This window comes from Mustela putorius, unplaced genomic scaffold (assembly GCF_011764305.1).
Source record: "Mustela putorius furo isolate JIRA1106 unplaced genomic scaffold, ASM1176430v1.1 tig00003845_pilon_pilon_pilon, whole genome shotgun sequence".
NCBI classification, from domain to species: Eukaryota; Metazoa; Chordata; class Mammalia; order Carnivora; family Mustelidae; genus Mustela; species Mustela putorius.
This window is the reverse complement of record NW_025421998.1, coordinates 22,835,308-22,854,798: the sequence shown is the minus strand read 5'-3', so window position 1 is coordinate 22,854,798 and position 19,491 is coordinate 22,835,308. Positions and strand designations below refer to the sequence as shown.

General features: G+C 35.2%; 1 protein-coding gene across 5 annotated transcripts in view; it reads left to right on the top strand.

The window, feature by feature from the left end:
• The window catches only part of MAGI2 (membrane associated guanylate kinase, WW and PDZ domain containing 2), a 1,343,119-nt gene that overhangs the window by 754,091 nt on the left and 569,537 nt on the right, over positions 1-19,491 (top strand). For all 5 annotated transcript variants that reach the window (XM_045089715.1, XM_045089714.1, XM_045089718.1 and 2 more), the window contains one exon: positions 2,204-2,323. In XM_045089715.1, coding sequence (XP_044945650.1) covers positions 2,204-2,323 — 120 coding nt within the window. The remainder of the gene's footprint in view (positions 1-2,203; positions 2,324-19,491) is intronic.

Sequence of the window (19,491 nt, the reverse complement as noted above, 5' to 3'; positions counted from 1 at the left end):
TCAAGAGACTGGAGGTTATATTATAAATAAAAAGAGAATGCGAAAAGAGGATATGAGATGGGTATCGAAGATGGGAATTGCAGCTTTTGGATTATAGTGTAGAACTTCTTCGAACCATAGTGGGGTAGGTGAGCCCCCAGTCCAAATAGGCAGCCAGCATCAAACAGGTTCGTAGCAACACGTGACAGCAATTTAGCCTTTGGAAGTCTGTATCCCCAATGTAGGAGCTCAGTCCCATTGTCCTCAGGTGCAATGTAGTGATGGAAAGCTCCCCCCCAGTGAACCAGAGTACTGATGGTCTCCCTAAAAATCACAAACACAAATACATAGAGTTTAACATGGGTAAGCAACTCCAGTCAAGAAGCAGACCTGGAAATTGCCTTCAAGCATGTGGTCCTGTGCTCACATTGTGCTAGGAATGCATTACCATGCTGCAAGCAGTTAATTAATCAAAGGGTGTCCCTTCTGAAATATGCAGATAAATTAGGAAGGAAAATTGAATCTTTGTTATGTGATTTTTCTTAATGATTAGAGTGTGTTCTAAATAAACAAAAACAAATTGATTGCCAAAACTATGTTAATGTGCTTTTAATTCACAAGGGCTAAGCATATAAAAGTCAGGATATTGAAAGTTAAGATTCTCATAGAAACATTAATTTGACAACATTATGCATAGTAGGTGTGGGAGGTTTATATTTTATAGCATAAAAGCAGTAGGAAATACTGCAAAATGTAGCTCAGTTAAACAAAATGAAATAACAGATTTAGGGGAAAGTCATTAAATGTGATTATGGAAAAAAATTATTTTGCAACCTCTATAGAAGGGTTATAAAATTTAATTTTAGGAAATAATGCTTCAAATTTTTTCAAAATATGTTTTCAATGGAAATTATTCATTTTTATCAAAAATCGATTTCCCTAGCACATTGTATATTCTGATGTGAGTTTATGCCTTTCATTTGGAGTTCAGATTTGATCCTAATAGACCAAAAGGAGAATCAACTGGCTATTTTCATTGCCTAGTTCATAAAGATTTCATAGACTAAAAATTAAACTGAAGGGTTTAGAAATTTTTTTTAGTATACAGAGAATATGGAGGAAATTTTAAATATGAAGAAGCCTGCCAATGTACTAATACTTATATATTTGACCTCTTTGTATTTCTGTAAACTATTTGCATATATGCATTATGGAAATTCCAACCTGATCATACCAAATGTTTTATTTGTGCAGCATAGGAAAAGAAAAGAGCTTAAGGCATGTTCAGGGAAGGAAGTGGGCCAGAAAACAAACCGACAGCCTTTGCTTTGTCTCCATTTGCTTTGTTTCCATTCCTGCCTCATGAACTGGACAGCAGGTCTGGAAACTTGAGTTCTCCTGTGCAGCCGCACTGAGCCCTGGGTGGATGTTTCTGTCACCTTGGCTGCAGAGACTCCATTCATTCTGTAGGGAACAGGAGTGGTGGACCCATGAAGCAGCTCCTTGGAGCATGTCACCTCCCAGTCCAATCAGAACTAAAGGCAGGAAGGCAGGAAGGAAAGAAGGCAGGCAGGCAAGCAGGAGGGAAGGAAGGAAAATATTATTAGCGTTATAATTGTACCTCAATTATGATGATCACCAATTCCAACTATTTAATTGATTTTTAAGTAATAATAAAGATTTTGTGTTCCTTTATATCAAATATACGTTATTTTTTGGTGCAAATTAACAAATGAAAACCGAAAGTACCCTCACAAAGGAACAGATCTTGAAAATATAAAGATAAATCGACATGCTGCTAACATTTCTATTTTCCATTGTGTTTTATGTCATAGCAAGGCAATCTACAGAACAATAAAGGTTCATTCATAGAAGTGAGATATGTAAATTCCTGAGCTAGCAGACTCCTGGCCCAGTATTCAAAACGCCCTTCAAAAAAGGCACAATGGTCTGCATTTTTCACTGGAAAAAAAATCTATGCAACCACATTCCATGGCAATGAACTCTTTATAAGCTTGATGAAGAAAAATGCTTTGTATACTTACTTTCATCTTTACTCCTTGCTATTTTCTGTTTCCAAACAAACAGAAGGACAAATGCAAACTGCCAGCTCGCAGGATGTATAAACAAGTGTTATTGAATATTCAGAAGTGTGGTGGTATTTCTAAAGTTCAGAACAAATCACTTAGAGTCTTTCTTTTGTTTTTCAATTTTCCTTATTCAGGCACCACAAGGCCACATAAGGAGGGTGAGGTCCCTGGAGTGGACTACATTTTCATCACCGTTGAAGATTTTATGGAATTGGAGAAAAGCGGTGCTCTCCTAGAAAGTGGGACTTATGAAGGTAAGCACAGCTCTACTGCTCACGGTATTTCATTGCTCCATCACATTTTTCTCCTTTGATTGGGATGCATCAGGACACCAGATTTCCAATATGCTACTGTTTTTGGTGTGAGAACGTTAATGATGTCATTTCAGGGAAGTATTTCCAAAAAAATGTTAGGCTACCTCTGGATTAACTCTACTCTTCAGATATTGCCATATATGTATATATCCACTGAAGTGGGCTTGGGATGGCATTCTGAGGCTAAGCTGTGATCTTCTAAATAAATTACCTTCATCTATGGGGAGCATTTCAAAGAGCACAGGGCTTGAGTTCTAGTTCTGTCATTATCTCTGTGTGGTTTTCTTCAGTTTCTTCACTTTACTGGCTTTCACTTGCCTCCCGTGCAAAATGATGAATTAGGAAAATATGATCTGGGCGTGCTCTCCAAAGCGCTGGTATAATAGAAGGTTCCTCGTGCACCTGAGGCAAACATGAACGATAAATGACACTAAAAGCTCAACTGTGGGGAGTATGTGTCAGTGGAAAGAGCACTGTAACATGAGCCAGAATCTGTTCTCTGTTCCAAATCTGGCTTTATTACTTAGCCACTATAAATACTAAGTAACCCAGTTAGTATGTCTGAACCTCAATAGAATTAGCTGTTAAAGGGGAATGGTAGCATTGAAAAATATGAGTAACAAGTTAATGTGATCACATTTATACATTTAAGTGACATATACATGCATATAGTTTATGTCTAATGAAATTATCTGTGTATGCATTAACTTTAAAATGATATGACTTAAAAAAGTGGAGAACACTTTTTATTCCAATTTCACAGTTATTGTATGTGTGAACTATATTTGTATATTTGTTATTAACTTGAGAGATGAATCTAGTTTTACTGCACTATAATTAATAGTGATATTACAAACAAAACTAATAATATATACATTGCTGCTTAGTGCGTAAAATACCTGAGGTCTACCATCAGCAAATAAGTTGAGTTCATTAGCAGTTTGGCCCCCCACTTACTCCTTCATTTACTTGTGGGTGCCCAGTGGACTATAGTTATTTGAGAACTTAATATTTTAATGTTGTTAGAGGTATTGAAATCTCTTCTTTTACTTAGTGCTCTCCTATGGTAATTTAGGCTGAGACACATGCCTGTTTTATGGCTAAGACATTTACTTGCTTATTGTCACATTTACAGGAAATTTGGCAAAAATACCCAGGAAAAGAAAGTGGTTTATACACGAGTATTGTTTCTTGTTCACATTGTTAAATATGAATAATAGTGGAAGTTGACTGAAAATATTTGGAATACAGAGCACCTGAATGGCTCAGTTTGTTAATATCCAACTCTTGGTCTTAGCTCAGGCCATGATCTCAGGGTCGTGAGATTGAGCCCCATGTGGGGTTCAGTGGGGAGTCTGCTTGAGATTTTTCTCTCTTCTCTACTTCTTTCTCCCCCTTTGCTCCACCTGCTCATGCTCTCTCTTTCTATAAAATAAACAAAAAATCTTAAAAAAAAAAAAAGGAAAGAGAAAATATTTTAAATACAAAGGCTGTGTTGGTCATATAAGCTGCCTTACACTATGTAAAAAATAACTACCTGTATAACTCATAGAAAATACTTATATCAAAGAAGTCAGAGTTTATAAACAATAAATTTTGTAGCATATTTTCCTGTAGGCTTCGTGACATTATTTAGTGGCATTCACTAGTTTGCATGTCTGCAATAATAATGCATTGTATTTTACTTAAATATTATATTTGTGTAACAAAAAACCAAGTGGCTTAACATACAGGAGCATTCTAAGAGTAGTATGATTAACATTATGACCTTTTCTTTTTGTTTTTAAAAATAAAGACTGTGTTGTCTAGAAGGTGAAAAAATGAAACCAAATATTCATGTTAAATTTCCACTAATTTCATGATAAACCAGATGTCATGAAATTTAATAGCAATATTTAAAAATAAAGTCTTACTTAAATTTTAGGTTCCAGTTAAATTTTGAGGTAGGTGTCCTGAAACCATTCAAATGTAGACACGTTTTGTGAACCAGGGAGGGTTGTCCTGAATCTACTTTAGGCATCTTTCCAGTGTTGAGAGTTTGGTTTTATATGGTTTGGTGCCAGCTTGTTAATTGCCTCCTTGTACATAGAACTGATCATTGACTAATAAGGCTGATTTGTATATATAACTTTAGGGAATCAATACCATTGTTTGCAAATACACAAGGTGTAGTTGGATGAATAAGATACTCCTTTTTCAGGTCACCTAACTATCTAGGAAGAAAAACTAGCAAGCATTCTCAAATCTCAGGATCTTTGGATTTTTCTGTAGTTAAAGCTGAGGACCAGTAGAATTGACATTGTAATAAAAATCACTGTTATTCCTTCAGGATTAATCATGAGCTCTAGGCTCAGGGTTACCACTTAGTGTGTTATTCATCAAGGAAACCTGAGAAATGCCTCTTCTGCAGTTGACACTTTCAGAATATATAGAATAACAATCATGTGCTACTCACCTAAACAAAGAAAGACCTGAGAGCTTTTATATTTGTCAAACTTTCAGGATATCTGCATCTCATTCGGTTTCTTCAGTAAAGTCCTCATTTTTCTATGTTAAATTTTCCTCCTTCTGCAGTGTTTGGGCGATTATTCCCTTCCCTCCTCCTTGCTAGAACATTCTCATACCTTACCAGTACTCTAAAGCCCTCAGCCAGACTAAAAAATCCATCTTTGATATCTGCAAGTCCACTGAAGAAAATAGAAAATTGGGTTACTCTCGGTGTTAAGGTTATAGACCTATTAACTATGTTGGGTCCTTAAGACTGAGTCAAGCCCACAAACCAGAACATCAAGACTACTAATGCAGTTGGAGGTAGGGAGATACCCCCTGCTGCTTCTTTCTCATAAATACTTAGCAACTTGTACATTTCTTGTCAGGAACTGGGAACCCATTCTTTTATTATTATTATTATTATTATTAACAAAGATCAAGGAAGTTCTCTATAAAATGTTTAGTTAAGATGCCCATCATTGAGAAAAACCAGTCTTACAGTATTCATCCCCACTAACCAGTTTCAAACAAGAAATACCTACCTGAAAAGTAATTATGAGGAAGAATATATTCTTTTAAGTTTTTCTCATATGTATGTATTTTTGTTTCATTGTCAGTAAATAATTTTAATCTTGGTGAATAGATGTAGGTATGATGGAGTTTGTCCATTGACTGGAAACAAGATGGACTGTCCTAAATTGTAGATCCACCTCTTAGAAATTGGTTCCAATTACTTGCTCCAAAAGAACAATTCTTTTACTTACCTGAGGCTGCAAGGAAGGCCTTAGCATGCTTGAGTTACTATCTACAGTCATGCCACATGATCCCAGGCAGCATTTTAGCAGATTCTTGAAGTCTTTTCTCTGCAGGCCCAACTCCTAAGTCTCATTTCAGTCAGCTATGTATAGCTGCTAAATGCCTTTGCATGCAAATGGCCCAAAGGTCTTGGTTCTGTGGGATCATCAGGTCTTGGTAAACAGCCTCTTTTTTCATGACTTGAATGATCCCATCCTTACCCTTTCATATCGACTCAAGTTTAAAATTAAGTTAATAGAACAAAGCCCAGTGGTGAGCCTGACATAAAATCAAGTAACAGACAATATGAACCTTTATGTCAGGACTGAAGGAGTAGGCTTCATGTGGAACACAGACCACAGAGCTCTGTTAACTGCAAATAATTCCTTTAGGATTAAGATCACATGTAGGTATAAGTGAGACACCAAGAGGTAGAAATAAGTAAGTTGATCTGGCAATCTAAAGAAGTACTCTAAGTGCCTGGAAGGAAGCCCTTTCTTTGGGGGAACTGTCCGCAGTGCTGAATTACCCATGAATCCTGCCTGACCTCCTTCCTCCAGTTGTCTGCAATGTTGCATTCATGGTGTCACTGACCATTTGCACTAGTTGTCTGCCTCAAACTTTGTTCTGAATGTCATTATTAACTAACCCCATGTCTCCTGAGCTGTGCCTGGAATCTCATTTCATTAACTCATCTACTGAGATTATCCACAGTCATGTTCCAGAACAGTACTTCTGTCGTATCATCAATTACCGTATTTTGCTATTGTGCTTTAAGTGGAAACAAGACTATTTTTCTATCTGTTGAAGAAGCCACTGATCCTAAACTTCAGTGTTTCCTTTACATAAACATAACCTCAATTGTAATATTGCCCCAGTTTTTAAGAAGACTAAGTCAAGACCAGCAAATTATTTGGGCATCTAACAGAATATAGTACAAGTATGACAACTCACCATCACTTCAATTCTCTGGTTTTTCATAGACATAGATCTAACATACATGGACTTGAGCCTACTGCAAACAGCACACCTTTACCTTTTTTAAACACCTTTACCTTCATAATCCCTCATAACAGGGATTATGAAAGTCAATATGTTCACTTCTGTGCATAAAAGTATGGTCCTTCCTGGTATGGCACATAAAATCCTGTAAAAAAAAAAAAATGTTAAGTACCTGGTGCCTGGGTGGCTCAGTCGGTTAAGCATCTGCCTTTGGCTCCAGCCATGATCCTGGGGATCTGGGATCGAGCCCTGCATTAGGTTTCCTGCTCAGGGGAAAGTCTGTTTCTTCCTTTCCTTCTGACCCTCTCTCTCTCCCTCAACCAACCCGCTTATGCTTTTGCAGGCATGTACTCCCTCTCTCTCTCTCAAATGGGCAAATAAAAAGTCTTTAAAAAAAATTACTAAGTACAAATAATTTTCTGTGAAAATAACTTAAGCAGTTCATGATGAGAAAAGAGAAACAACAAATTTTACATAAATCCATTTCATTTTACTAAAATCAGTATCAACTTTTTAAAAAAATCATAGCCTTGATACATTTATTATTGAAATGAGAATTTCTGTTTTCAATCAAGATAACATTGGGTGATAAAGGGATACTGAAACCAAAGAAAAGTCATTACTGGTACTATAAATAGTATTGAGAAATACTGTTCTTCTAACAATCCAAGTTTCTACCCACTGAAATGTAAATAATATTTCCTGAAGGGCAGATCAGTGCTTAAATTAATGCTAAGATTGTTGTCATTCCAGGAGACCAAAATGAGATAAAATGTTATTGTTTTTCTTCTTCCCTTACACTCTATTACACGAGAAAATTTTTACCATGTAAATTATAACCTCTGTAACAACAGTAGATTCTTAGAGCTTGCAGTTAAAGGGGGCCAGTTGTTGTTATATATACAGATTATAACATGTTTTTATTTTGATTCTTGCTACTTTTTCTCTCGTTTGGCAGTATTCCTACGGTGGAAGATTCTAAGCCATACATTCGGGTGTTCATTTTAGGAACACTAAACATTTACACATAAAGCTCATTAAATCTTTATTTGACCAGTAGAGGAAAACACATTAGTGAAGTTTTACACCCCTTTGGGATCTTATAATGCCAGGTTTTTTTTTTTTTCTTTCCTTTTTGCTGTAAGTGATTCCATCTGTATTTAGAGCTGTTGACAGAGGGTGTATGATTTTTTGCATGCTGCTTTGCTCTTGTGTAAGGCACAAAGCTAGACATATTATTGTGCTTTAAAATTGACAGAATATCCTTTTGGTTTGGGACCTTTTGTAAATTCAGCTTTTTCCAAAATATGTAATGCAAATGCCTATTTCTAAGTATTTTTCTCCCTAAAGAAACTAGAAGAAACAAATCAAGCAATTAATTAACTAATTTAATACTATTACTATCATATAAATTATAACTTAAAGACTAAAGTCAGGGAACATGAGATGACTTGCTTGTTATTACCGAAAGTACAACATTAACCAGTTTACTATAGCTCTATAAATTTTTGTTCAGTTGTAGTTAAAAGGAATAGGAACTGCGTTTTTGGAGCATGTCATTAAAATAAAGGCAATATTCATGGGCATAGGACTCACTTCAGCTCTCTCACAACCCATAATGGTAATAATAGGTAAAGTCTAGGTTTCCAAAACTGTGATAGTCAAGATTTAATTAATTGCCTTCAAGGTCATGTCTTTAATCACAATGATTTTCTAACTCCTGTATATATCCCCTGTAGTTTTTTGTTGTTGTTGTTGTTGTTGTTTCTGAAACAAATTAAGACTTCACCTGAAAAGAATGTAATGCCCCTCATTTCATGGGAAGAAAAAAAATGCATGACTTCAAAAATTTTGCTGGTATTTCCACTGCTTCAACATGCAGACCTATTTCCCTTTCCTGATGGGATGGATATTTTCAGATGCTCTGAGTTGTCTTACTTTAAATTGACTCATTTCATAGGAGACACACAGGAGTTTTGGTCACTTTGATTACTGTGGTCTTCTACATGAGAGCATCTGTTTCTGAAATAACATCAACATAGTGACGACCAATGACTCTTGCCATTAGTGTTAGATTAGACATACAGACATTTTGAAAGAGATGTTTTACTTGCCTCAGTTATTTTCAGTGCTGTCTGAATGTCCCCTTCCAAAGTTTTTTTCAGAGACTTCATTTTATTTTACAGACTAATGACTTGAAAACTATAAACTAACATCCTTCTTTACAAAAGTCAGTTTTGTATTTGAATTTCAGATCTGAAAAGTAAAACTTCTTGAGACATTCTTTCTTATATCTTTTATAGTCCTGCTCTTAAGAACAGAAGAGTCTAGAATCTGATTGACCATGGATGTTCTTTCTCTCAGGAGAAAGAACACTACTGCCCTGTCTTTAAAAAAAAGGAATCATGTTATAGAGGAGTCACACCACATGAAAGCTCTTCCTTGTTGAGGCTTAGAAACTCTGGCAATTAAAAAAATAAAAATAAAAAACTCTGTCCTTCCTTATGTAATCATTAGCTCTCTTAGATCTGTTATAGGTTGTATTTGTAACAACCAGATAAAATTAGGAGAAATGATTAACATACTGCACGAGACTGTTTTCATGAAAGCAAGTTCTAAAGACCTACAAATGTGAATTTTAAAAGACGAGTTAAAAACACAGATCGATATTAATTATTAATTATAATAAAATGGAGAGTTTGACTTATACTGTCTTCAGCCTATTTATATTAGCTATGCTGGCCTCCCTTCTGTTCTTTGAACAGAACAAACACATTTCTACCCATCTGGGATCTTGAATTTGTCATTTTATTCTCTAGTTATTTTACAAATAACTACATATTTCATTTTCTCACTTTAAGATTTTCATTTAGAAGTCTTCAGGAAACTCTTACCTGACAACCAAATCTAAAATTACACCTGCCAACATTCTCCTACCCCTTCCTCTGATTTGTAGTTACTATATAACTGAAATTATAGCTTGTATCTTATTTGTCTATTTGGTTATTGTCAGTATCCAAGCCACTTGAATGTAAACTTAAGGTCAGAAAATTTATTTGGATCACTGCTAATTCTTAAGTTTAGGGTGGCCTCTGGCACCAAGGAAGCACTCAGTGAATATGAGTTGAATAAATGAATGGATGCCTAGATTCTTCCCTCAAACTCAGCAATGGAAACCCTTTTTCTTACATAGAAATAGAGCGGGGCCTGAGACCCTAGGACACATCGACTTCCTAATTCAAAATGTTCTAGGTCAATAGTATGGAGTTGCAGCACCAATTTGACCTCAGAATCTTGCACTAGATTAAGCTTGTATGATAATTGTACTAATTTCATTTTTGTCTTAATTCTCATGATTAACCTTGTGAATCCCTATTCTGAGTTCTCATACCTGTTTGTCTGTCAGTACCCTACAAACTATAACACTGTCTCCAAAATATAGTTCTTACCTTGCTATGGTCATTCCTCATAGTTTGGCTTTTTCACTACAGTAATGAGTGATTTGTCAAATCACTCAAAATCAAAACCTATAGACTTGGCCAACAAAACTGTATCTCCTAATAAAACCCTTCTCCACTCAAGTTCTGTTAATTGTACTTACCTCAATACTTCTTGGACTTATGCCCTTTTGTGTAATCCTTGTCTTGTTCATGTTCTTTTTTATTTTTTTTTCCGTAAGTATTACAAAGACTTTCTTGATTTCACTACCTTCAGTACAGAAAGTCAGTGAAGAGTTGGAGGCTAGAAGTAATGAGGCCATACCTTTGGAGAGAGAAAAAGATGCTAGGTTGTATTAGAAAATATGCAAATTCAGAAAGTTATTTTAAAACAAAGGAATTAATATGTGTGTTCTCTCACTAAAGAAATGTAAAGGCATTTTAATTAACGTGGACATATGGTGCTTGGAATATATAACATTTTACTAACATTTTCTGGCTGGCTTTCAATAAACTATAAGGGAGCACGGGTTTCTTTATTATTCTTTTATTCTTAGAGAATTAATGGAAATCAAATTTTATTCCATTATTAATTCTACACTGCTGATAAGATTTCTACTCCTGCCTCATCCTTCTCTTTCTTTCATTTTACATGAGAATGGCTTTAAATTTTCTTATAATGTGTGAAAGTTTTATTTCTTTCACCAAATAGTTAATGGACTAAGTGATAAATATGAAAAATTCATAATTTAAATTGGAATACTGATGCTAACCCAAACACTGAACACAACATAAGGAGTCAATATATAGGAAGCTCAAACTGAGATGAATCTTACGATGATGGGTAAATCAAAGAAAAAGAGTTAATTTAAAATTTTCCAATGAGTTTTCTTTCTCCCCATCCCCACACTTTCCTTCTATATGTAAGAATGTTACTCAACAAGCATGCACTTGGCTAGAAAACCCCGCCCTCTGACACTGTGACCTGGTATTGGAGAGTGCTGTTTCCCAAGGGCATCCGTTCCCTCAGGGCTGGTCCGTAAGCACAGAAAGATTTCTCCAGGTCAGGTCCCTCAGGATTATTTCCAAGAGGATTAGAAACTTCCAATTTCTACTCTGGTTCTCTGAGGTCTCCATCAAACTTCCAGAGGAAAAAAAAATCTGATGCAGCTATGTGGTTTCACTAGAGAGGAAGCAAGCATTATTACACTTGAAGTCTAACTTGTTGCAACAAGGGTGCTTCCCATCATTTCTACCTTCAAGGATGTTCAGGAACACTCATTTTCAAATAGTATTTGCAAGTTTGCTGATGTTAACCACTCTCTTCTCCTCTATCCTCCAGAGCACGAGTTTCTTTATTATTCTTTTATTCTTAGAGAATTAATGGAAATCAAATTTTTAAGTCTCATTTACAATAAAATGTAGCAGCAAATTAGGAGAGGGTGCATGCAATGATTTATGTAAGGGAGAGAGAAGTGGGGTTGGAGACTCCTGAAGGCCGACACACTGACAGCCTGACAGTGATTGAGGACAGGGGAAAAGTACAAAAAGTGTACAGAAGAAATTAAAAAACAGTGTCATCTAGGGTCGTTTGTTATAGGGGAAGCACTCATCAGTCTCCCAGAGGACAGCAGAATATTGCAACCCAGCAGAGCTATTGATTTTCCTAATAATGACCCCGAGCTATCCAGAAAAGGTTAAGTCATATGCAGAAAAGTAATATTTGAGGAAGATTTCCTTCAAAGGTGATTAAAATTTACAAGTTTGAACTTCTGAAGGAAAAGGCTAGAATATTCACCTAAAGAGAATACCACAGTCCCCCTGAAAATGCCAAGGAAACGAGATGAAATATTTTAGCTATTTTCTGACTGGAAACAAATTATATGTATTCAAAGTTATATTCAAATTAACTCTTGATCAAATTGTCTCAATAATTTATAAACACATTCTATAAATGTAAATACATGATATTCTTATGTCCCAAAACATTTTAAGTGTATATGAATATACTTAAGAAAAATGATTAGATAGTTTCCAATTATAATGAAATTAGAAACTACATATTCCTTGGCCTTGGTAATGTTTGTCATTTTTTTTTTTTAAGTCAGAAATCCTATACATTGTATATTTGCAAAGCACCTAATGAATATGCTAGACTTAAAATAGATCTATAACACTACTGGTGTATTACCAAACTGTTAAAATTAATGTATTAATAAAATGCAAATGTTCAAGTTCATCCATTTTTTTTTTTTAAGTCTTAGTGTAACAGTATGTTGACTTTTTCTTACTTTTTGAGACCGCCACCTTTCTGCCAAGGATCTTGAGGAGTGATAGGTACAGGCTACTTTCTCAAAGCTCCAGTTGAGAAGGAAATGTTATATCATTACCTTGGTTTGTTTTCATGAAAAGCTGACATTCAGATTGTTACATATACTCATCTTTGAAACAAAGCATATTAATCAGAAGTTAAAGGTATTTTACACTGGAACATTTTCTCCGCCCATCACAGTATCACACTTTTCCTTTCTATTCATAGTCCTGTCTTTGCACTAACCTCTTTTTAGTAATCTTCTTGTTTGTTTTCTTTTCAGTTATTTAGCTCCTGTCATATTTTCATTTTATCACAATTCATATTTTTCCTTTATTTACATTTTTATTTTTTTCAAGTTTTTTTCTAAATTCCAGTTAGTTAGCATACCAGGTACTAATAGTTTCAGCTGTACAATACAGTGATTTAACACTTCCGTACAATATCCACCCCTCATCGCAGGTGCCTTCCTTACTCCCCATCCCCTATTTCACCCAGCCTCCCACCGACCTCCCCTCTGGTAACCGTCAGTTTGCTCTCTACAGTTAAGAGTCTATTTCTTGGTTTGCTGCCCTCTTTCCCCTGCTTTGTTCATTTGTTTTGTTTCTTAAATTCTACATATGAGTGAAATTATATGGTGTTGGTCTTTCCCTGATTGACCTATTTCGTTTAGCATAATACTCTCTGGCTCCCATCCCTGTCATTGTAAATGGTAAGATTTCATTCTTTTTTATGTCTGAGTAATATACGTACTCCGATATTTATAGCAGCGTTGTCTGGTATAGCCTAATTATGGAAACAGCCCTAGTGTCCTTCAACTGATGAATGGACAAAGAAGATGTGGTGTATATATACAATGGACTATTACTTAGATTTTTTTATTTATATATAAGTCAAGTGTTTTGTTTCTACCCAAATCTCACTGATTATTTGCTTTCTTTATTCGTACTTTGTTTATCCTTTGCTTTCTTCTGAAAATTCGTATCTTATATTCCTACCAAATTCCTACTTTATATTCTAAAAATCTTCCCCTGTTGGGATATGCTACATTTTATGCTTCATTTGGTCTTATTCCTTTGTTTTTGCTCTTATATTTCAATATATATATTTTTTAAACTAGTAAGCTATAGGTAACAGCAATGTGAGGAATGGAGATGATATTCACAAATGTTCCCATAAGACAATGGCTTGGTGAATACAGCAGAAATTTATTTAAAATTTCTCTGTGCTGCATAAGAAACAACACTGCCCTAGAAATATGCATAAATATGGGTGTTTTGTTCAAAATAAGTTGTGTGGTTTGGCATGTTATATTCCTAAAAACTGATGTAATTTACCCTGATTCACCACTTTTTCTATTTAATTCAGTAACCCAAATGGTATATTGGTAATTGCTCTCTTGTCAAATGGGTTTACTTACTTGATATTTGCTGAATGGAACTAATAATTTCAGTTAATACTTTACCTCCTTTTCTCTTTATCATTTAAAAAATCAAATTATTATCCATGAGGATAAAAATATATAACATTTTCTTCTTTATTGGTCTTTACTCTCCAAAATCTCATCCTTTTATCTAGGCAACCCTTCTTAGTAGTAATTAGGAGGCTATTGGGGAAGGGGATAAAAATAATCTTCTGAGTATATAAAGATATTAATAACACAGACATGACTTTATTTTCAATTCTTTTTATTTCTTATTTTATTCTTTAATTTGAAATTTCACTTCATTTTGAAACCATCCCCTGTAAACATTCATTCTCATCTTGGTTAATCACATCCTCTATATTCTTGTTGCCTATTATTTTCTATTCTGGGTATCCTTACAATTTTCATAGATTTAATTCTATTATATACAATTTGAGACCACACTTGCTTCTTGATAGACTCCTGTAACTTCCTGTTACACAATTAGACTCAGAAATATTATTTAATGGAATTATTACATTCTTCCAACATGGGTTTCCAATTACTTGAAAAGTGTTTTTGCTTTCCATGTTTCATTTAAAATTTGCATACTTCCTGTATTCATGAAAAAAAATGCTTCCTCATGGCATCTATTTTATAGAAATAAGAGAAATAATAGAAACATATAGGAAAGTAAAGCTATATTCCCAAGAGTGAATGAAAGAAGATCATGCCTCAAAATAGCGAAATATTGATCAAGGTCTGTCAAAGGTAACAAAATGCATTAAATATGAGCATGAAAATTTTGAGACACAATATTGCAAAACTAGAATTTAAGTAAGGAAGAGACGCTGCTAGGGGGAGGGAACAGCCAAGTTGTTAGAGAATGGACTTTGACAGGCCTTGCCAAGGCACAGTCATTTCAACTTGTAGAACAGTCATTTGAAATTTTTTTGTGCTAGCAATCCACTTTCAAGTACAAGAACTGTTGGCACTGTGCTTGAAGGAATTAAATAGTGTTATAATACTGCAGTTTTCAGAGAGCTACAATACTGCAATCTTAAGAGCTGGGTAATTGTTTGATGGAGTTGTTTGCATCCTAGGCTACTCGCTGTATTCTAGAAAAGTTCTGACCTCTTTGATGTCAACTAAACCATATCCTCATGTCCATCACATTTATTGAAACAGTATCTGTGTGGAGGAAAGCAAAAATGAACTATTGGGACTTCATCAGGATAAAAAGCTTTTGCACAGCAAAGGAAGCAATCAACAAACCTAAAAGGGAACGTATGGATTGGGAGAAGATATTCACAAATGACATATGAGATAAAGAGCTAAAACCTATAAAGAATTTATCAAACTCAACACCCCCCAAAAATATAATCCATTCAAGAAATGGGCAGAAGAGATAACTGATACTTCTCCAAAGGAGACATACAAATGGCCAATAGACACATGAAAAGAAGCTCAACATCACTCCGCATCAGGGAAATAAAAATCATAGCCACGGTGAGATACCACCTGACACTGGTCAGATTGGCTAAAATTAACAACAGAAGAAACAACGGATGTTGGCAAGGATGCAGAGAAAGGGGAACCCTCCTACAACTATTGGTGGAATACACGCTGGGCAGCCACCCTGGAAAACAGTATGGAGGTTCTTCAGAAATAGAGCTATCCTGTGACCTAGCAATTGCACTACTAAGTATTTACCCAAAGAATACAAAAATACTGATTCAAAGAAATACATGCATCACGATTTGTTTTTAAGATTTTATTATTTATTTGAGGGACAGAGTAAGAGCAGGAGCAGGGGGGAGGGGCAGAGAGAGAGGGAGAAGCAGACTCTCCGCTGAGCAGGGAGCCAGACTCTCAAGGAGCTCAGTCCCAGAAACCTGAGATCACGACTTAAGCCCAGGAAGATGACTTAATCTACTGACCCACCCAGATGCCCCATCCCAATATTTATAGCAGCATTATCTAAAATAGCCAATTATGGAAATAGCCCAAGTGTCCATTGATTGATGAATAGATAAAGAAGATGTGGTACATACATATACAATGCAATATTCCTTAGCCATAAAAAAGAATGAAATCTTGCTATTTGTAGTGACATTGATGGACTAGAGAGTATTATGCTAAGTGTATGAGTGAGTCAGAGAGACAGATACCATATGATTTTACTTATACGTGGAATTTAAGAAACAAAACAAATGAACATAGAGAAAGGAAAAGGAAAATAAAATAAGGTGAAAACTGAGAGGGGGGCAAACCAAAATAGATTCTTAACTATAGAAAACATCAGGGCTGCTAGAGGGGAAGTATGTGGGGGATGGGGTAATTTTGTGATGGGCATTAAGAGGTCACTAATGTATTGAGCACTGCATGTTATATGCAACTCATGAATCACTAAGTTCTACCCTGAAACTAATAATACAGTATATGTTTAGTAAATTGAATTTAAGTTAAAAATTTCAAAAAGAAAGAAAGAAAGAAAGAAAGAAAGAAATAGAATCTGTCCTCATTTGCAGCCAAAAACAAGTTCTAAAAATATGTTAGAATGCAGAAGATAGCCAGTGAGGGACTGCAGTGCTCCAGGAAATAAAGAATTGATAGGGATGCACTGTGACCCAGAGAAACCAGAGATATTTGTCCAAGTATACAAATGAAGCCTAGGAATTGCAAGGGCAAATGCCAGTCTTGAATCTGGACAAACTTGGTTTCAAACCTGTACTGAGAAGGCAGCAGTAGGAGAACATGAGCACCGTATTTAAATGACTGATGAGTTGCACATGATAGAGAAATGAGACTTGTTCTGAGTGACCTTAAGGAATGGAACTAGACAAGCAATAGATAAAGCGACAAAGATTGTGACTTGATATAAAGAAATGCTTTCTAATATCCAGGGCTAATAAAATAATAAACCAAATGCATTGGTAAATAGTTGCTGGGGTTGTCGAACCTGGGCTAAGAGCTCTCTTGGCAGTGCTATTCTCGAGGGGATTCATGGATAAATATTTGGACCGAAATAACTACAACATCAAAACATCAAAAATAATACTAGATGTGATGGTTAATCTTATGTGTCAACATGATTGGGCCATGGGTTGTCCAGATATCTGGTTAAAAATTGTTTCTGTGCGTGTCTGAGAGGGTGTTTCTAGAGAGATGAGCATTTGAATTGGTGAACAAAGTCAAGCAGATGGCCTTCTCAAAAATGTGTGGGTATCACCCAGTCTGTTTAAAGCCTAAGTAGAACAAAAAGTTTGAGCATGATTGAATATGCTGTCGGCCATACTGAGCTGGGACATTGATCTCCTACCCCTTGGTGCTCCTAATTCTCAGACCTGAATAGCCTATTCTGTTTTTCTGGAGAACCCTGACTAATACACTGGGTACTGTGCTTTGCGCACACAATAATTTTATAGTGCTTCTTTAATGAAAGTATTATTTTAATCCTTTTCATGGAGGAGGAATCTGAAGTTCAAAGATGGTTAGAAAATTGTAGGAGGGCTCTCAGGTAGTAAGTGACAAATTTGAGATTGCTTCCAACATTTTTTGACACAGAATTTGTGCTTGGAATAACATTTTCCCATTGGAAAAGTATTCAGTCAATGCAAGGTCAGTTTTGCTTATTTTCTTTTCCATAACTGGATGACTGGCTCCGAGTCTCCGCTCTTCTAGTTGTGCCTTTGTGACTTTCAGGCTACTTCTACCATAATATCCCATCATTCTAAACCATATGTTTACTAATGTGTACTTAGAAGAACACAGGACAGTGAAATTCTACTCCCACTCTCAAAGAGGGAAGAAATAGTCTGAGGTCAAACAAGTTTGGAAAATATAGAATACTGCCATCATATCATCCTTGAAAGATTTATATTACAAATTTGTATTTTAAAGTTTTGAGAAGTCCTATAGTAAAGAAACCTGTTTGAATTTGTATTTCTGACCCTTTCAGACCTGCTAGACTATGGAACTAATTGTCATGGAGCTCTATTAAGATATCCCCAGAACCAGTGTTTTTGGAGCACATGTTTGAAAGCAACACTAACATTCAACCCTGCAGGCCTCCATTGTATACTGTGAAAGTCAAGTGATTGAGCTGGATGCCCTTTAAGAGTTCTTACAGCCTACATTGTATAGTACTGGTATTCTGTCCAGACAACCAAGTCTTTACTGACTAGTCATTAGACTCTGCTGCTAGAAACCTGACCATGTCAGTTTGTTCTCCCTCAAAGTAAACCAGAAAGGAGAGACCAGATTTGATAATAAAGACAAAAAGTGGTTATGTCCTCAAGACCAGTATCATACAGTATCATGCCTACAGTGATTTAAAACAATATTTCTTAAATTTCTCTTTGCATAACTTAAGTGCCTAGCATCCCTCTAACCACACAAGAAGTATTTTATTATGTAAGTCAACATAGTTGTACCAGGAATTAAATTATGTTAAATTAGAAATTTTAAGTGAGACACTAAGATATAATAGCCATTAATAATGACAATAGTAATATGATGAAAATAGCAATAAGAAACCTTTGCTGTATCTTAGACTCTATTCAAAGATGTAGAATTAAGTAGATGTAATCATTTAATCTCCTCAGATATAAATGAAGATATCATTTATTCTTCATAAAAAACCTATAAAGTAGATGTCCTATCATTATTATTCTCATTATGTAGATGACACTGAAGCCCAGGAAAGTAAAGGAAACTGAATCCCAAACCCAGCAAGTGGCAAGCAGCTGGCATAGAATAATTAACCTGCATGACCTCAGATCAAGAGAGGATCTTAATTTGTGTTCTCTGCAGTTTGGGAGACCTAGTAGACTGGTATCTATGTTAGCCTACTAAATCAAAAGGCTAGGCATCCAAATGAAAATGAAGTAGTAAAATTGTCCCTATTTGGAGACAAAACATGTTCTTCTATATAAGAAATGCTGAAATCTCCATAAAAACAAAAAGCCCATTAGAAGTAGTAAATGAATTCAGTAAAGTCATAGGACACAAAATTAAAAAAGAAAACAGTTGTGTGTGTTTTTTTTTTATACCAACAACAAACTATCTGAAAGGAAATTAGGGAAATAATTCCATTTACAATAGTACCAAAAAGAATAAAATACTTAAGATAAACTTAAGTAAGAAAGTAAATATTTGTATACTGAGAATTTCAAAACATTAATGGTAAAAATTTAAAGAAGACACAGATAAATGGAAAGATAGCCCATATTCATGGATTGGAGGTTTTAATATTATTAAATGCTATGGTAGTGGCATAATGAAAGCATGTAGACCAATGGAACTGAATAGAGTCTGGAAGTATGTCTACACATGTACAGTCAACTGATGTTCAACAAGGATACCAAGAATATATAATGGGAAGAGAATAGTTTCTTCAACAAATGGTGCTGGGAAAATTGGATATCCATATGCAAAAGAATAAAATGGGATCATTAATTTATAACATACATAAAAATAAACTTAAAATAGATTAAATACTTAAAAATAAAACCTGAAACCACAAAATTATTAGAAGAAACCATAGAGGGAAATCTTCATGACATTGTTCTTCACAATGGTTTCATGGTTATGACACCAAAAGCCAGGCAACCAGAACAAAAATAAATGGGATTATATCAAACAAAAAACTCCTGCAAAGCAAAGG